A 19,153-nucleotide genomic window follows, 5' to 3' on the forward strand; every position below is an offset into this window, starting at 1 on the left:
ATCATCTTTTCTATTTCCAACTTTATATAGATATATAGATTATATTCAGTATCCAATGGTGACTCAGGGGAGTATGTAAATTAATAAATGAGTTTAATTACAAATAGGATTTGTATTGCTCGATTGCTCTTTATAAATCACAATTACCTATTCCGCTTTATAAATCACAATTACCTATTCCGCTTTATAAATCGCAATTTTCCTTCGGGTAGGGGTAAGGTCTGCGTACACACTATCCTTCCTAGACCCCACTAGTGGAATTTTAACGGGTTGTTGTTGTTGTACCAATTGCGCTTTATAAGTCGCAACCAGTTGCACCTTATAAATCGCATTTGCGGTGCTTTATAAATCGCATTTCTAAGTTGCGCTTTATAAATGGCATTTAGTCGTTTCTGACAATCGCATGAAGCTCTATTTGGTTATCTCTATATACAAAGGTTTTTGGGGAACTTAATTTTCTACGCTGCTTGGAATATGTAACTTTTATGGTCATTTAACTAGTGATTAATTTAATTATATTCAAATTTATGAATACCTTTTGTCAGTAGGTTGTACAAGGGTGTTTAAAGTCTAATTTGTATCAATAACAAGTAATATTTTATCTAATACACAATATAATTTTTCGACGTGAACCACCTTTGACCTCATATAACTTCGCTCCCTATTGGCAAGCCAGGTTGTTGGTCCTAATTAATTTCATAATCAAGCAAGTAAAATAGATCCCATTGAAGTATGATCCTTTTACTAGTACAATTAGACTTGTTTGTGGAGAAGGAATACCTTAAAAAGTAACTTAGGGATTATAAGATTGACAAGATTAGAGGTTGTGGTAAACTCACTGCTAGAATTATGCATACATATGTTAAAAATTAACAAAATTATACATATAATAAGATCAAATTCGTCTTAAATCATTTGATTTTAAATTTTAAATTTTTGCGCGCCAGAACAAAGCAAGACGAGTGAAACCTTATTGCGTATATCACAATTAACTTGACGGAATACATATAACTTTTTATCAGTATAGGTAATGAATAATTCGATCCTCCAAAGCTTAGATGTATAAAAAGAAATATAAAATTGTTATTAGCGATCCATGATAATAGAGTTTTGTATCTTTCTTTATTTCCTGAATATATTCTTCTTCTATGAGATGCAGAATATTAGCCTTTAGATGTCGATATAAAGGAATGTCACTCGTGGGGCTTTATTTATTGGAAACAACCAAATAGATCTTATAAAAATGAAATAATTTCAAGCCTCTTGTCATGGAGTTTCAAATTCCACAAGTGAAACTCTATAACAATCTGCTGGAATTTTACTCGTGGGATTTGAAACTCCATAACAATGGCTATTTTACAATTATGGGGGGGGTGGGGGGTGGGGGGTGGGGTTGATATTTGTGAATTTTATGTCAATTAAAAATCAAAAAAGATGCCCAAAGTTCAAGAAATAATAATTTACTTAATAGCCTGAAAGAAAAAGGAAAAAAAATAAATAAAGCTGCTCAAGAAATGATTATACTACTGGCTAAAATAACAATCAAGAATGGTAAATGCATAAATCAAACACAAAATACAGATATATTGAGGAAAGAAACTTTTTTTCATTTTAGCTACTATTTAGAATAAAATATAAATATCAAGTTCCTGACCATTACAAAAGTATTCCATCAATAAGAAATCAATAAACAGTATAAAACCAACCAAATAATTTAATGAACAATTCTTATAAGCTTAATAGCCCTGATTTTCTGGTTTGATTACCATTCTTGTAACCATTATCAATCACCTAGAACAACAAGAATAGCCTTGATTTTGTTTTGATCCATCGGTACCATTATCGACGAGGCTAACTCTGTTGACAGATAATTCAGCTTTATAAGAATCAGAATTCAAAACCTTTCTGCTAACACTATTATAGATCTCTCGAATCACCATCTCGAAAGCCTTGTTTACGTTCGTTGCATCGAGGGCAGATGTCTCCATGAAGAACATCCCTTCTGATTCCGCCAAGCTTTTGCCTTCTTCTACGCTCACAGCTCTTATGTTATCCAAATCGCATTTATTTCCCACGAGCATCCTTGCAACCGTGGTATCAGAATGAGCTGCATGTAATTAGTCGTTTTAGTTAAACAAGGATTTGAGATAGGCATAGATTGAGAGTGATAAAGGGAAGTCCGGTGCACTAAGCTCCCACTATGCGCAGGGCCGCAGTCTATTGTACGCAGCCTACCCCGCATTTCTGCAAGAGGCTGTTTCCACCGCGCGAACAGGTGACCTCCTGGTCACATGGCAGCAACTTTATCAGTTACGCCAAGGCTCCCCTTCAGAGATTAAGCGTGATAAACATTGAAAATCTGAAAACTACATCGAACACTTCCGTTACATGTAATGTGCATATAAATAAACTGTCGGAACCAAAGAGAGGTAATCGTGGTAATCCCTACAGTAGAAAGTATCATTTCAAGCAAAAATGTGAAATAGACTCGTGAACGCAATATTTAAGCGTATATGCACATATAAATGGTCAGTGGAACTTAGTGTTACCACTACTTTCCATATTTCCTCAAAAGTATGTACCTGAAAATTCTTAAGTTGTTATTAGCTATGTCGTTGTCGCTTTCACATGAGGAAGAAAAATGTTACACCTCATTAACACAGAATCCCCTCTTTGCTTCATAGGCATTTTTTAGGCTAAAGATATGACTCTGACTGCTTGGAGAATGTTTAGTTGACCCGATTGTCACGGCTATTGTGACTACTGACTTTGATTTTTACGACATAATCCTCTGATCATTTCAGCCCATGATTAAATGAAGCTTGTAGAGCACAAACGCTATGCTGCAAACGCTAACATTCTATCTATCACATTGCCCTGGCACTGGATTCTATCTATCATTACTATACGACACATTCTCATAGTAATTCAGTATAATGGAAGTGAAATGATGCTTTGTGATGAGAGAGAGAGGGGGGAGGGGGGGGGGGTCATGTTTGGAAAAGGACTAAATTAGAAGAGTTGATGAAAGAAGGATCATACATAGTTTGTTGGATATCTGGTTATGCTTAGATGTTAACTGATCTCGAATATTTTAACTACATGCACACAAAAGAAAAGATGCAACTACATTCTGCACAATCCCACACCTTGCGCATTGTCATGCCAAGCTAAGCAATTTACTTAGTTTTCCCCTGAGTCAATACTCCTCTGCTTTATGGTCATTAAGTTCTAAACATTTCAATTTTGCGAACAGTGAGCACAAATTCATTCATTTTCAAGTTTCAAATGATATTTTGCAAGACAAGAACAGATTGCGCAAGTATCACATAGCAGCTTACGGCCCAAAATGACGTGTGTACACTCACGTCCAGCCAAAAGTTTATTAGCTAAGGGCTTAACGGATACCTAAGTCATAGATTTTTCATCATTTTACGTCAAAAGAATCTCTGAGGTTTCGATCAGTCCCGGAGATTCCTTAGTACCATGATGTCATACATCGATAAGCCAGACTGTTGTTCCTAATTAATTTCACAATCAAGCGAATGTTCCTAATTAATTTAACAATCAAGCGAATAAAATAGATTCCATAAAAGTATGATCTTTTTATTAGTTTACTTTAGATTTGTTTACGGAGAAAGCAAAGCATGACTTGAGTTCCCATTCCTAATATACATCCAATTGACAATCTGTCTATTTTGTTCTTATCCTAGGTTCCCAAACTGCATCTAGACAAAATTGATGATGACAGTTACATTGGCATATCTACCGCTTTCTTCGCCATTGCTTTACGTAACAATGACACATATTCAGGGCCTTACTAACTAACATCACCACTCATTTCTATGCCTGGTAAGTAATATTTCACTAAAAATTTTGAACTAGACTTACAAACTGTAAAATCTTTTTTTTCCCACTCAAAGAGAAAACAAATACGAAAAACACCAACAGAATAAGAAGAAAGGTAAAGGACAATTTACGATAAAAACATAGAGATTTAACACATCCATTATTCCATCATCCTAAACAGTGAAACAACAACAACAAAAAACCCAGTGGAATCCCACAAAGGGGGTCTGAAGGAAGGCTATTTCCAATAGACCCTCGGCATCCTAAACAGTGAAAGTAGCCAGGAATTTTCAGATCGACAAGAGATCTTACATATACTAATTATCAAGAAACAGGAAGGTAGAAGTCAAATCGAAGAATTACCAATCTATCATAACACACATCAAATCTCAAAGAACTAACTTTATAGCCAATCCACAAATAAACCTCAACATATCTCAAAAAGGTGCGAACTTTCTATGCACACAAAAATATAGGTATAACTTTGATGAAATTCAAACATATACCAAAATCAAGTTAAAAAAAGAAAAAAGAAATCTAACAACAGAGACATATGAAGTACACTAATCAGATCTCAATCCCACTTGTAAATTTATCCAATACCTAATTATCAAGAAACAGGAATGTAGAAGTCAAATCTAAAAATGACCATTCTATCAAAACAACCATTAATTCTCAAGAACTGAACTTTATAGCCAATCTACCAAAAAGATGAGAATTTTTTATGCTCAAACAAAAGATATGCACAAAACTTTGATGGGAATTCGATATAAAACAAAACAACAAGAACAACAAAAAGCCCAGTGAAATCCCACATGTGAGGTCTGGGGAGGGTAGTGTGTATGCAATCCTTACCCCTACCTTGAGAAAGGTGAGAGGCTATTTTCGGTAAGCCCTTTGCTCAGAAAGGATACAAAAGTACAAAAGTATAGCGGATAAAAAGGCTGAGGAAAGGTAAAAGCATGAAATAACAATACGCAGCAATACCAGCAAAGTAGTCAGAAAACCATAGCGCAAGAATCAACAGGTAATAACAGAAATATGAGAACAAGAAATGCAAGACTAGCACTAAACAACGCACTAAAACAAAACCAAGTTAAAAAAAATGGAAATTTCAGCAAAACAGACAGACTTTTGAATCTATCAAATTTAAATCCTGGATCCACCTATGGGCTATGGATCTCATTCCACTTTTATCCAAGGCCTAATTATCACACCATCAAATCTCAAAATCCAAACTTTATAGCCAATCCACCAAAAAGATGAAAACTTAGATTGTTACACAAATAGCCAGTCAGATTCAATGTTTACTTTTTCTAGCCGATATACATTGATTAAACATAGTTATACGTATATTATACATGAATATATATATATATATATATATATATATATATATATATATATATATTATACACACCGGCTATTTTTAGTTTAACAGATTATGTGGGCAGCTATTTGGGTTAATTCTTCAACTTTCTATGCACAAACACAAGAATGCATCAAACTTTAAAATTCAACACAAACAAAAACCAACTTAAAAGAATGGAAATTTCAGCAAAAAGATACATACTTTTGAGCTCATCAAGCCAACGAGGGATGCTATCAAAAGTGGTACGTCTAGTAATATCATAAACAACAAGAGCACCAAAAGCACCACGATAATAAGCAGAAGTAACAGCTCTAAATCTTTCTTGACCAGCAGTATCCCAAATCTGAGCTTTTACTTCTTTACCATCAATTTCAAGAGTTTGAGTCTGAAACTCAACACCAATTGTTGCTTTTGAATGCAAGTTGAATTCATTTCTTGCATAACGTGTCAACAAATTTGATTTTCCAACTGCTGAATCACCAATTATTACAATCTTGAAAAGATATTCCTCACCACTTTCATCATCTGATGAATCCATTTTGAAGTTTTGAAAAGTGTAAGAGTCTTTGGGGGAAGAGAGAGAAAGTGGAAATGGTGATCTAGAGAGAGAGAAGAGAGAGAGAGAGAGAGAGTTGGGGTTTTGTGTAAGAAGTAATGGGCAGAGCTGGCAAAGATTGGTACAGAGAATGTGTAAGAAAGTGGTCTTTGCTGGATTTTATTTTTAGTTTTTGGTTGTTTTTTCCTTTTTTTGAATGATTAATAAGTGGGGGTCCTTTTTGGGTAAATAAAGAGGTTTATTATAACTAAGATCTTTTTAAAAAAGAATAAGCCGTTGGAGTACAATAATTTAAGGGTAAAAATTTATCCGGGTATAGCATAATTATTAGCAACAAGTAGACAGATTATTTGGATATTATCACTTTTAGCCCGAGATTATTCTTCAGCTTCTTAATCCAAAAAAGTAAACTCAACATCAGAGAAAGTAAAATTGTCTCATGTTTACACAATTTGAAGAAATAGACTAATCAACAAATCACTATAATGATAAGCGATGTTAATTTTTATATTTATTCTTATAATTTTCACTTTTCTTATACATATTTAGTAAATAAATTTCGATGAAGCGGTGTCCTATGACATTGCATACAATACTCGATACTACAAATTCAAGGAATATATAACACATGTCTTCATATGTTATATAACACATGTCTTCATATCGAGTATTGTATGCAATGTCATAGGACACCGTTTCATCGAAATTTATTTACTAAATATGTATAAGAAAAGTGAAAACTATAAGAATAAATATAAAAATTAACATCGCTTATCATTATAGTGATTTGTTGATTAGTCTATTTCTTCAAATTGTGACACCGCATATGCCAATAATTTTACCATAGTTAAAACTCTGTCTATTTTTTGGTTTGGACAGTCAACTTTAAAAAAAGATACTTACACGTTTGATAATTAACATAAAGATATTATGAGTTACCATTTGTATTTTTTTCCAAATAGTAATGTAGACCGAGGCGGATGCTTACGGGTTCAATTGAACCCATAACTTTTGAAGCGGAGTAAAAATTTATGTGTAAAAATTTATTAAAATTGCAAAAATAATAAATTTGAACCCATAACTTTAAATATATAATTGGCTCAATATTAAAAATCTTAAAAAGTGAACCCATACAATTTAAATACTGGATCCACCTATTTGGTGAAAGAAGCTAAGCTGGCAAAGATAGGTACAGAGCATATGCAAAGAAGTGGTTTTGCTGGATCTTATTATTTTTCCTTTTCTTGAATGATATCATAAATGGGAGAATTTTTGGTAATGAAAGAGGTTTATTATAAATATCATTCTTCTTTGAAGAATAATGTGCTTTTATTATCTTAAACTGGATATAATTTTTGCTTGATTAATGATAAATTGAATTCAATTAGATACTTCCTTTGTCCCAAAGTATAAAATGACTGATCTGAATTAGGAAAAATAGTACGGTATAGCCAGTTTTTGGACTGGTCATTTAAAAATAGTCAGTATTTACGAAGTCAATGAAAAATAGCCACTATTTTGCTGCAACAAAGACCGATCCAGCATAATATACTGGAGTTCGGTGCACCTGTGTATGAACACCAACATATTATGATGGACCTGTATACTTTGTTGACTCCAATATAATATACTGGAGACTGGAGCACCGGTGCTCCAAACTCCAATATATTATACTAGACAATTATACTTGCTGGAACTACAGTATATTATGCTGGAGTTCTAGTGTACTTAGGCTGGAACTCCAGCATACTTATCCTAGAACTCCAACATAATATGCTGGAGTTCAAGCATACTTATGGTGGAACTCCAGTATAATATACTGGCGTATTTTCCAGGTTTTGAACAGTGTTTTCGCTCATATTTATCTTTACATGAAAAATGGTTAAATTTCAATTACTTTTGAAACTGGACTATTTTTGAACGACCAATTGTAAATCTGATTATTTTTTAATTTCTCCCCGATTAATGTGTCTAATTCTTATGCAAATTTGAATATAAATTCTTTTTTTAAAATTGAGGAAACTCTAAGCTAGTATGAATCGCACAAAATTAGTTCTTGAGTCAATTTTAAAAAAATACCCAAAAAAAAACTGTATATAGTTTGTAAAAGAATATTTTTCTTGGGATTTGTGCGACGTCATTTAAACTTTGCATCGGGTAAATTATAATTGGACTGTTAATTTTATGGTGATTTTGTCTCAATATGTCAAATGCTACTGAAACTAACCCAATCTCTTTTACTCCTCTAGCGCGAATAAGTAGTAATAAGGTGAAAAAAATTCTTTTCTTTTTTAAAAATCTTTCTCCTTGTATATGGAGATGAAAGGTGGATTAAAAGAGAAAACAAGAGTGGAATTTGAACCTTTCACTTATGTGATGGAAAGTGGATTACCAAGCTAATACCATATCCATTGTAAAAGAAATTAATTGCAATTATAATACCACATGTACTCAATAATTGAGAATGATTGTGAAAACTACATGCACTTTCATTGACATCCACTCACTATAAATACAATAATAATATAACGAGTGTATTTTCACGAGTGGAATTTGGTAAGAGTAGAGTGTACGTAGCTTTTGTTAAGTGTTTTGTTGATTTTCTTACCATATTTGGTTCTCCTATCTCTTAAAGGAAAGGGGAACATATTTATCATAATTGGATTTTTTTATTTGTAGAAGAAAATTATAAATCTCCCATATTTGGCTAGTCTTTTTTCTTGAAAGAAAAGGTTTTAGACTTCTATAAATTGAGGATTCTTCTTTCTCATTCAGCAACATCCACAATGTAGTCATAAGGATTTGAGAGTCTTGTTTAGGGGGAGAACTTTACGGGACTAGTGTTAGTGTGCCACTTATGTTTGCCTCTTTGTGAGGTTGTTCTCTCGATATTTTGTACTCTCTTTTATATAGTGGATTGCTCGTCTCCATCCATGGATATAGGTCAATTGACCAAACCACATTAAATGTTTGTGTGTTTTTTGGTATATTTCTCGTTTGTTATCTGATTTATTGTTGTTCAAGATTTGCTTTGCTAGGTTGCGCGTGACACCTGACTTTTTGATCCTAATATCTTTACCCCTACTTTGAAGCAAGTAACGAGTTTGTTTCTGGTAGACCCTCAGCTCATGGCACCATAATCAAAAGCAGTAAGAAAGGAAATATAGCAGTGAAATCACTCACTATAAATATGATAATAAATTGTCATTACATTTCCTATCCATGATCCAAACAAAAGGTAATTTATCATTCAAGAACTGAACATACTTTCCACTATGGCTACAAGAATTACTATCAATACAATCTTGAACAAATGAAGGAAATGAAAAATAAACTTCAATGAAAACACATCATATTTCAAAAGCAAAAAAAACTACAAAGAAGCTGAAATTCATAACATTTATCAGAAAATTATTGAATATTGCAGTTTGGAAGCTTATTTTTGAACTATAAGATGCAGCTCTGTATACTTATTTAGAATTCCAGTGCCTTGCCCTTTCAAAACCATTCTTCCCAAGTTGATAATCTTGATAAGCCTGCATTATCTCACTCTTAGTGTTCATAACAAAAGGACCATACTGCGCGACCGGCTCGTTAATTGGCTGTCCTCCTATCAAAACAAACCTCAATGGCTTAGAAGATTTGTTCCACACACTTAGACCTTCTCCAGGGCCTAAAACTAAGCAATGGTGAGCCGGTGTAGGCGTTGAATCCGAAGAGCCAAAGACGCCGTCTCCTTCCATTATGTAGACGAAGGAATTCCAGGACTCGGGTATTGGTTGATGATGTTCAGAAGCTGGTTTTAGGGTGAAATCAAGGTACATTGTTGGCGTTCGCGTGAACACTTGGGATTTTACACCCATTGCTTCCCCTGCTATGATTGTGACGAAAACGCCATCTTTTTCTGCCTTTGGTATGTTCTCATGTAGCAGTTCTTGATACCTTGGCTCAATCCTGCACATAGACAAAAGGGTCATTCTTTTCATTTCAGAAAAGTAGACATAATCATCAACCAAATGTACATTTCACTATGTATTTTGAGATTTCTTAAGTTACTATTCCATTATTTTTGTTTATAAGGATGAGTTGTTGTGTCTAGGACCACAGTATAACCAAAGTTCTGCAACAATTTTACGAATCTTGATCAAATTGCATAAAGGATAGCTCGATGCACTAAGCTCCCGCTATGCGCGGGATTCCGAGAAGGCCAGACCACACGGGTCTAATGTACGCAACCTTATCTTGCATTGCTGCAAGAAGCTATTCCACAGCCCGAACTCGTTATCTTCCGGTCATATGGCAGCAACTTTACCAGTTATGTCAAGGCTCCCCTTATTTTATCAAATTGCATGTTATAGGCATATGTTAAAATGAAAAAGATTATTCTGAAACTTAATATTGTTTAAGCCAAAGTCAAGATTGAACTAATGTAAGATTACTAACTTACATTTTGTCCTTGGATGCCAGATTTATCCATAGTTGCAATCCCTTATGAGTACCTGGACCTGCAGGCATTTCTGAGTGTACTATACCTCTACCTGCTGTCATCCACTGCATTGAACCAAAATGGAAAATTATTTAAAAAAAAAAATAATCTTTCTACCTTAACGCGATCACTTTTCCTTTTTTTTTTTTTTTTTTTTTTGAGTTTAGTTGGTTCTATGCACTGATAGTGTAAATTTTTTTTAAGCACAATCAGGTCATGTATAAGGTAATTATAGGTAAATCTCGAGAATAAACATTACCTGCACATCGCCCGTCCTGATTGTACCCTTGTGGCCAGCAAAATCTTGATGAGTAAAAGCTCCCTAATACAAAAAAAAAAACACAAAATTAGCACTGAAATATTACTATAAAATGTTTGGAATTGAGCAACAAAACTGAAGTTTACCTGTAACATGTAAGTCACAGTCTCAAAACCTCTATGTGGATGATCAGGAAATCCAGCAGGTGGTGAAACTGCATGAAATCAGAGTGTATGGTTTTCCTAATTAATAAAATCAAATTCATTTCATAAAGTAATAAAATAACTATAATAAACATCATTGGTGATTTACCATTAAACTCATCTAACATGAGGAAAGGATCAAGATTCTGCAATTCAGGCCTGAAATACAAAATTTTCAAACAATTATAAAAAAAACAGCATTCAAATAGATTAAGAACATCTCTAGTTCTATTGGTAATTAAATCTCGAACTTTCCAAAAATGTTGCCGCATCCATGTCGAATACGCTAAAACGGCACTACTTTTGGAGGATCCGACAGACACCCATTGAAGAGCCCGAGCAACATAGATTAAATCATATACCTGAATTTTAATATACTTCATACACTAACTCCTAATGGAAAACAAGTTATCAAGAGTTTAAAACAGCTTTAAATTTATTTTTTTAAAAGGAAAAACACACACACACAGAAAATATATGAATTTTGGGAAAGATGGAATATTCATTTTCACCCCTTTCCCCAAAAGCCCAAAAGGAAATTTTTTTTTTTTAGAAAAAAGAACCCCCCCCCCCCCCGCTCTTTTGTTTACAGACTACAGAGTGCACCACGTGATGTGTGAAGTACATAGGAGCGAACTCATTATTAGAAATGGCTCTCGGAAAGCTGCTTTCGTGTGATCAGGAGGTCACGGTTTGTAGAAACGCATAGACTCTTGTAGTCCGGCCCTTTCCGGACCCGACGTAATTTCTGAGTTATAAAAAAGAATTAAGAAAAAGGAAACAAATTTCCAAAAATACCTTCCAATACTTCTCCTAACAACAGCACCATCACCTTCGTTCTGAGCTCTGGCCAAGATTTTCTTGACAACCAATCTTGGTCTACTGAAAACAGAGGATTTAGACATGATTTTTGAGGATTTTGATGTTGTTTGAATTGAATAGATTTTGTGTAAATTTATGTTGTGTTATGTTTCTTTTGAATCTCCTCTGCTATTTATAGGTGACTTATTAAGGAATCGTGTGCATTGATGACGAATTATATACATCTGATTTGGTGTGTAAAATAGAAGTTTCAAGTGGGGTCATATTACTTATTTTTGGGATTTTTGTAATTTTGATGATTTCACGCTTACGTCATTATGACGATTGCTTCTCATTTTAATTTTTATTTGGTTAAAAAATAAAAACTGAATTAAAGTCTCTACAAAGTTCTTTGTTTACCGAGGGGTGCTTATCGAGCGAATAGTTACGCTTAACAGTTTAGCGTATCGGATTATAAATGTAATAATTCGCTAGTCATCCAATAAGATAACAGGCGAATTGGTATTGGATTAACAATTATCGGACGGTTATCGAACGATTTATCGGCTAAACCAAATAGAAAGTTTTTGAACAATCATTCAATCAAATACCAAACGGTTTCAGAACAATACAAAATTTTTAATACCATCTAAGATCTAACAGTATTTTTGAATTGAAGAGTCTTCTTCCAAGTTCCAATCTAGTTCATATTCAAGACTACTCATGCACGTATGAATCAATCAAACTTTTAGTAACATTCGTTCTACACAATAAATCCAGATTGAAAAACTAAAAATCCAGAAAATCAGAATTTAATTTGTTAGATGCATGCAAAAAAGGACATAAAATCAAACAATCCAGCTATTGCCGATAATCAATGGACAATTCAACAAATTACTTTCAATAGTACTTTATTACATAGGGATAAATATATAAATATAAAAATTCTTTACGGGTTAACAGTTTACCCGATAAGAAAATTGAGTAATCCGCTCCCAAACCGTTAAGCCGTTAATTATAAAATTTCAATCTGTTCACCATTCATTACCCCGATAATCCGATACCATAAGCCAATAAGTCATCGGTTCCGTTTGATTTGGTTAACGGTTTCGGTTAGATTTTGAACCGTCTTAGTTTACCACAAAAAAAAAAAAAAAAAAAACTTTAGACGTAAAACAATTTTTGATCTTCATTTTTTTGCTACACTATAATTTTTTTTGGTATCAAGAGAAACTTTTTATATACAACAAAAATATCGTGCAAAATAAGTTTTTGGCAAAAAATACTGTTAGAATAATTTGCCAACACCTAATTTTACTCTTAATCTCATGAACTAATTTTTGAAGCGAAATTAGTTACTGTATTTAATTATTAAATAGTAAAGATCTAGCAACTTCAAAAATCAACGAGAAAAAGCGTTTGGTAGTTGTCTGCATGTAAGTTTATTTATTTTGCCGCCTTGATATGTTGACCGTTCACACGGTCTTTGGATTGATCAAAATTTTCATTTAAATACTTTCTTTTTTGCTTAATATTTTTTTATTTCATTTTGTTTTATTTGTATGTTAGAAAAGACTTCCTAGAAAAATTTACTATTTTTAAAAAGACAATTTACTATTTGACAGAGTAACGTGGTTGATTTTGCAAAGTAAAAGGAAACATTTCATCCTTTTTCTTTGAAAAGAAAAAGGAAAATTAGAAGAGTTGACGATTTCTAGGCAATTGTAACCTCCCCCACCCTCCTTTTAACCCCCCCTCCTTTTTTTTGACAAACATTCAAAGCCCGTTTGGCCATAAAAGAAATTAACTTCACGAAAATTTTAAATTTCACTTGAAGTTAAATTTCAGAATTTTGAAAAACTCCATAGGAGTATTTTTCAAAATTTTCACTTCAAATCAATTACAAAAATTCAAAAAAGACTTCAAATTGTATTCATGTCCAAATACAACTTTAATTTTCAAATATCATTTTCACTTGAACTTTTTTTTTTTTTACTTTTTCCCGAAATTTTATTATTCTTATGTCCAAACGCCCACTAAAAGAAAATTATCAAAATTTCACAATAATAATAACATATCCAGTGCGGTCCTACAAGTAAAGTGTGACTGCACTTGTAGTACAGATAATGTATACGCAAACCTTAGAGAGACTATTTTCTATAGATCCTCCTCAAGAAAAATTATCAAAATTCACATATATAAAAAATTAAACCAATATCTTTCATCCTTAAATAGAAGGCGAAATGACATCGTGACCACTTAAACTTGCATCCATTTATAAAGCCGATAGACGAACTTGCAACTTTCCTATTTGAACACTCCTGCTTGATAAATTAGGTATTATTAACGCCTCCACCAACACGTGATCCTCAACTGCGCTGACAAAGATAACACATCACATTTTAAGCCTTTTATTATTTGACACGTGTAATGAGTATGTCTCGTTTTATAAGAATTAATTAATCAAAATGTAAAATTCTTCTTCTTCCAGAAACATCCATTCATCACTATGGGAATACAACCGGAAAACCTTCAAATTTTGCCGACAAAATCTCTAAAGCTATTGTGATTTCAATGCCTCTATGAAAATCCTCCTTCATTACTTCCCTCACTTAGACCATCATACAAAGATTCACAGAAAAATACCAGTGCTTAATTTTTTTGACGATGGCAATAAACTAGATCAGAGAACATGAACAACATACCCGAAAAAAGAAGTCACTAGAAAAATTCAGTCCCTACCCTCTCTGATCATCCTTTTTTTCCTCCTCAAAATTCTCACTCTGGAAACCATCCAAAGATCAGATATAAAAAGAAAGATGCTAGACGAAATGCTTTAGCCGATCGTCTTATCCGATGGTATTATCGAAAAAGATCCAAATCTCAATTTACACAACAGAGAAATTACCAAAAAGGAAGATTTTTTTTGAATTTTTTTTTCCGAATTCTTGATTTCAAGCCTTTTTACAGAGACTCATGTCACTAAATTCAGAAACCCAAATCACTTTGTGAATTACAAAGTTGAGAACCTTATTAATAAGAGGAGAAAAGAGAAGAAAGTGACAAAAAAAGAAATCTACTAAACAAGTATCTTTGAATCTAAATTTGATGAGTATCATTGAATTATTCTTATTCTGATGCTGAAACGGAGGTTGGGTAGATGATGGGATGAAAAAGAGAAGAGAGTGAAAGAGGTGTAGCTCGGACCTGAAGGAGGGGTGGCAGAAGAAACAACGGTTCTTTTACTTTTTTACTTTTTTCTTTATTGTCCTTTTTTTTATTTATAAAAATCAATCAAAAAAATTGTAAATTACGTGTCTTATAGCAGTGATATGCACACATTATTGCCATGTCATCTACACCTCTTTCACATAGGTATAATCAACGATCAAAGATATTTATAACACTAATTTTATTAAGTAAAAATGTTCAAATAAAAAAATTATAAGTTCGTTTATACCTCGTTTATCGGCTTTGCAAATAGGTATAAGTTTAAGCGGCCAATATGCCGCTTAAATAGGGAATCCTAAGTATTTTTCAAATGTTTTACCCTCATTCATGTGAAACATTTGGAGTATAGTAGTTCTTATATTTGGAGAGCAATTTTTGGAGAAAAATATTTTTGATTTATCAAAATTGATAGTTTGGCCTGAATGACTAGTAAAATTAGTAATCGTATTGACCATAGCTTGGCATGATTTATCAGTAATCTTTAATGTAAGAATAATATCATCAGCAAAAAATAAATGGTACAGTTGAGGCCCTTGGTGACCTAGTGAAACTGGTATCCAAGCATAATAATCAACTGATGTATTAGTCTTTCTTGAAAGCATTTCTAAGCATAGTATAAATAAATAAGGTGACAGTGGGTCTCCCTGTCTAATGCCATATGTGGGTGTAAAGTAATCTGTAAGATTACCATTGATCAAAATTGAAATAGTACTAGTTGTAATACATGACATTATCAGTTTTATGAAGGAGGGTGGGAAATTAAGAGAGCTGAGAGAGTAATGTATAAACGGCCACTCTAATTTATCAAAAGCTTTTTCCAAATCCAATTTAAGGAGCATGTTTACATTAGAGCCTTTCATTTTTTGGAATTTGTTAATAATTTCCTGTACTATAAATAGCATTATCTGCTGCTCTCCTGTTTTTCTAAAAGCTGGATTGAGTGGGGTCGATTATATATTGTAGGAGAGGTTTCAGTCATTTTTGTAATTATTTTATAAATCGTATTACAAAGACTAATTGGTCGATATTGATATATAGTGGATGCATTCCTATTTTTTGGGTAATAAGGAAAGGAAAATGTTATTAATAGAAGGGTCAATTTGATGTTCATTGAAAACCTTATGACAAAAGATTTTACAGAGTTACCAATAATATTCCAATATTTTTGATAGAATAAAGGATGAAGTCCATCCGGTCCTGGTGCTTTTATAGGTTTAAAAGAATTAATAGCCTGTATAATTTCCCAATCTTGCAAAGGGGTTGTTAAACTAGATTGGTCGTTTAAAGATAAAATATTGGAAGGCTTTAAACTATTAATTTTAGGGGAACTGATTTTTTGAGTTGTAAATAGATTTTGATAGTAGTGTGTAATATTATCGTTGATACAAATAGGGTCAATGATCCAATTGCCTCATTGATCATGAATTGCAGTAATATGGTTATGTCTTCTACGATTGAGAGTACTTAGGTGGAAGAATTTTGTATTTGCATCCCCATTATTTAACCAGTCAACACGTGACTTTAGTTTTCAAAAATCTTCTTCTAGTTTTAGGATGTTATTAAATTCCACTGTGAGTGTATGTTCTAGATTATGTAAGAAAATGCTGGTAGAATAATGTATAGAGGATTGAATACCACTTAGACGAGCCACTAATTTCTTTTTACGTTTAAAAATATTACCAAAGGTGGATTTATTCTATTCTTGCACTGTAGTAGTGAACTAAGTAATAGCACATATTAATTATAAATGTTCTAACCATATTTGGTTAATTAATGATGGAAAAGTGGGGTGGGAAACCCATCTAGTTTCAAATCTGAAATTTTTTTCCTAGGTAAAGGGCAGTTTTGTATTTCTAATTTTAGAGGACAATGATCTGAATGGGTACGGGGAAAATATTGTCACGACCCAAATCGATGGGCCGCGACGGGCATCCGGTATCTTACTCAACCGAGTACCAATGTAACGTATTTTTCTTATTATATTATCATATACACATGACATACGGGCCTAATAGGCCAACATGATTATTTATAAACTCAAGATATCGGCCGACAAGGCTGTACAATCTTTCACGTACACGACATATGTCTACAAGCCTCTAAGAATACATAAATGTCATAAAGGTCGGAAGAGAGTCCCGCCATACCAAACAATACACGTCTAAATCATACTAACTAAATGAGGTTCATCTTGAACCTGGTAGGTGCATATATACTCTCTGATTATGCCTCATCCGACCACATGTAACACATAGCAAATTTAATCTTTCATAAAGGATGTTTTGCTTATGATTGCCAATGTAAACATGGGTTCTTAAAGGTTGATCCATCAGTATTTCAACACATAGCCTAGCATATCGACCCCTTGTTTTTGAAGAGGTACAATTATCCACTGTTAGTAATTTTTCAATTTTATTACCCACTTTCTGAATGAAATGAAAATTATAAAATTCAGTAGGTAATTCTAGTAGTCGTAGCCATATAGCAGAATAATTTATTTTCATCTCCGATGCCATAAACTTTGGTTCCCATTGTCTAACTGAGAGAAAATGATTTAAAATGAACCAAGGGTCATTATGTAAGGCACGATTTTTATTTTCTTCCTTTTGAAACTTTAGAAGGAAGAAATCTAAACCCAAATCTATGAGAGGTAGATTTTCTATGGGTTGCCATAAGGTATAGATTTTTTGGTGAAGTAGTTGATGTTCTACCTTGCGACCATAGACCTTAACAATTACTGCATTTTGCCAAGGTTTATAAATTTTACTTTTTTCTTCCATTGAAAGTGGAATAAAATTAGAGGCATCTATTGCTGCCTCCAATTCATCATCAATCAGCAAGGAAAGGTTTGGAGGTTCATATGCAGTATGAGGTGAATAGTTGCCATTATTAGAGGTTAGAGTATGTAAATATAATTTATGAGTAGAAACAATAGTAGAGGTATTGAGGTTGGGTGTGTCAATAACATGTTTCTTGTTGGATTGTTATTGGAAGTTATGGTTGCGTCTGTGTTTATAGGGATATCTGGGGGTTTGGAAGGTTTAAGATTTGAAGAAGCAAGTTGTTGTTAGGAGTAAATGAGAGTACTTTTCATTTAATTAAGTGGGCTACCATCACACAACCTATCGAGAAAGGAGGGTTAGGGATACAAAATCTCACTTTAAAAAATCAGGCTTTGCATGCCAGTCTTGCATGGAGGCTATTTCAAAACCCTCATCATCTATGGGCACAAGTTTTATTACATACTTACTTAAGACCATCTACATTGCATACAACAAAAAGCTCAACAACTTGGCGTAATATAATACAAGGATAGTCCTACTGTAAATTAGGGTTCAAATGGAATACAGCCACAGGAACACATGTCAAATTCTGGACGGATCCCTGGATTAGCCAGAATTATTTAATTCGTAACTATATATATGGACTACTTCCAAAAAATGAGGAAAATAAAACAGTTTCAACCTACTATTACAGTCATAATTGGTATTTAAACCTACTACCATTCAATTTACCAACTCATTTACACACACTTATTAATAACATCTACATGCCGATTCAACCTTCAACATATGACCAAATATACTGGGGTCTCACACCAAATGGCATATTTTCAGTTAAATCAATATACAATTCTTTTACAACTAGCATAAATGCTACAACAAATACTCCACCGGATAGCTACAACTAGATTTGGAAACTACATATTCCACCAAAGATATCACATTTCATATGGTTAGTTTGCCATGCCAGGCTTCCAACAGCAGCATATCTCAACATGTTAGGTATCCTTAATTCTGCTATTTGTGCTCAGTGTCATATATCCCCTGAAACATTAAAACATATATTTTTTGAATGTACAACTGCTAGACATCTCTGGACTAAGCTCAAAATATCTACAGTAAATACAAACTCCCTGCAATGCCATGATACTACTCTCAACTGTTTTAAGGTTTTCATACATCAGCAATTACAACATACACGACATAATATTCCAAATACCACTCTTATCCCATTTGCTTTATAGGAACTATGGCTTACACGGAATAAAACTACTATGGATCATAAACAATATTGCTTAAATATTCCCTCCATCTTCACAAAGGCGGCATAATTTTATTATTTTACAAATCACAAAGGAAAGAATACTGCTTTAATACCATTATATGTAAAATGGCACCCCCAAATATTCATACTTATAAGCTTAACATAGATGGATCTTGCTCAATTAACCAATCCAAGTATGGTATCAGAGGTCTTTTTTCGTAATGCAAAAGGAAATTGGATCATAGGTTTTGCAGGAATATCAGTACCTGGGACAGCTATTCAAACTGAACTTCTAGCTTTGCTCAAGGGACTGACAATTGCTGTCCAAAAGAACCTCAAACCACTCGTC

At 33.3% G+C, this 19,153-nt stretch overlaps 2 protein-coding genes across 2 annotated transcripts; both read right to left on the minus strand.

Annotated features, from left to right (window-relative positions):
- Nucleotides 1-1,586: 1,586 nt before the first annotated feature.
- LOC104238862 (ras-related protein RABA5c-like) lies at nt 1,587-5,911 on the minus strand. The gene is made up of 2 exons (XM_009793353.2): nt 5,423-5,911; nt 1,587-2,107 (listed from the first exon to the last, which is right to left on the minus strand). Exons 1-2 carry the CDS (start codon nt 5,757-5,759, stop codon nt 1,788-1,790), a joined length of 657 nt encoding a protein of 218 aa, XP_009791655.1. The 5' UTR covers nt 5,760-5,911; the 3' UTR covers nt 1,587-1,787.
- A 3,021-nt stretch (nt 5,912-8,932) lies between these two features.
- LOC104238863 (pirin-like protein) lies at nt 8,933-11,758 on the minus strand. Its single transcript, XM_009793354.2, has 6 exons — nt 11,524-11,758; nt 10,835-10,884; nt 10,669-10,736; nt 10,523-10,585; nt 10,225-10,328; nt 8,933-9,731 (listed from the first exon to the last, which is right to left on the minus strand). Exons 1-6 carry the CDS (start codon nt 11,628-11,630, stop codon nt 9,248-9,250), a joined length of 876 nt encoding a protein of 291 aa, XP_009791656.1. The 5' UTR covers nt 11,631-11,758; the 3' UTR covers nt 8,933-9,247.
- Nucleotides 11,759-19,153: the final 7,395 nt, after the last annotated feature.

Source organism: Nicotiana sylvestris, chromosome 1, assembly GCF_000393655.2.
Source record: "Nicotiana sylvestris chromosome 1, ASM39365v2, whole genome shotgun sequence".
Taxonomy (NCBI): Eukaryota; Viridiplantae; Streptophyta; class Magnoliopsida; order Solanales; family Solanaceae; genus Nicotiana; species Nicotiana sylvestris.

Bases quoted from the DNA above. Each gene is read 5' to 3' on its own strand.
- LOC104238862 (XM_009793353.2), bottom strand. From the start codon at position 5,759: ATGGATTCATCAGATGATGAAAGTGGTGAGGAATATCTTTTCAAGATT. The intron at 2,108-5,422 runs GTATGTATCTTT...AATTACATGCAG, and splicing joins TTGGCTTGATGAGCTCAAAA to CTCATTCTGATACCACGGTT.
- LOC104238863 (XM_009793354.2), bottom strand. From the start codon at position 11,630: ATGTCTAAATCCTCTGTTTTCAGTAGACCAAGATTGGTTGTCAAGAAA. The intron at 10,329-10,522 runs GTAATGTTTATT...GGTTCAATGCAG, and splicing joins TCAGGACGGGCGATGTGCAG to TGGATGACAGCAGGTAGAGG. The intron at 9,732-10,224 runs GTAAGTTAGTAA...GTCTATGTGCAG, and splicing joins CTGGCATCCAAGGACAAAAT to GATTGAGCCAAGGTATCAAG.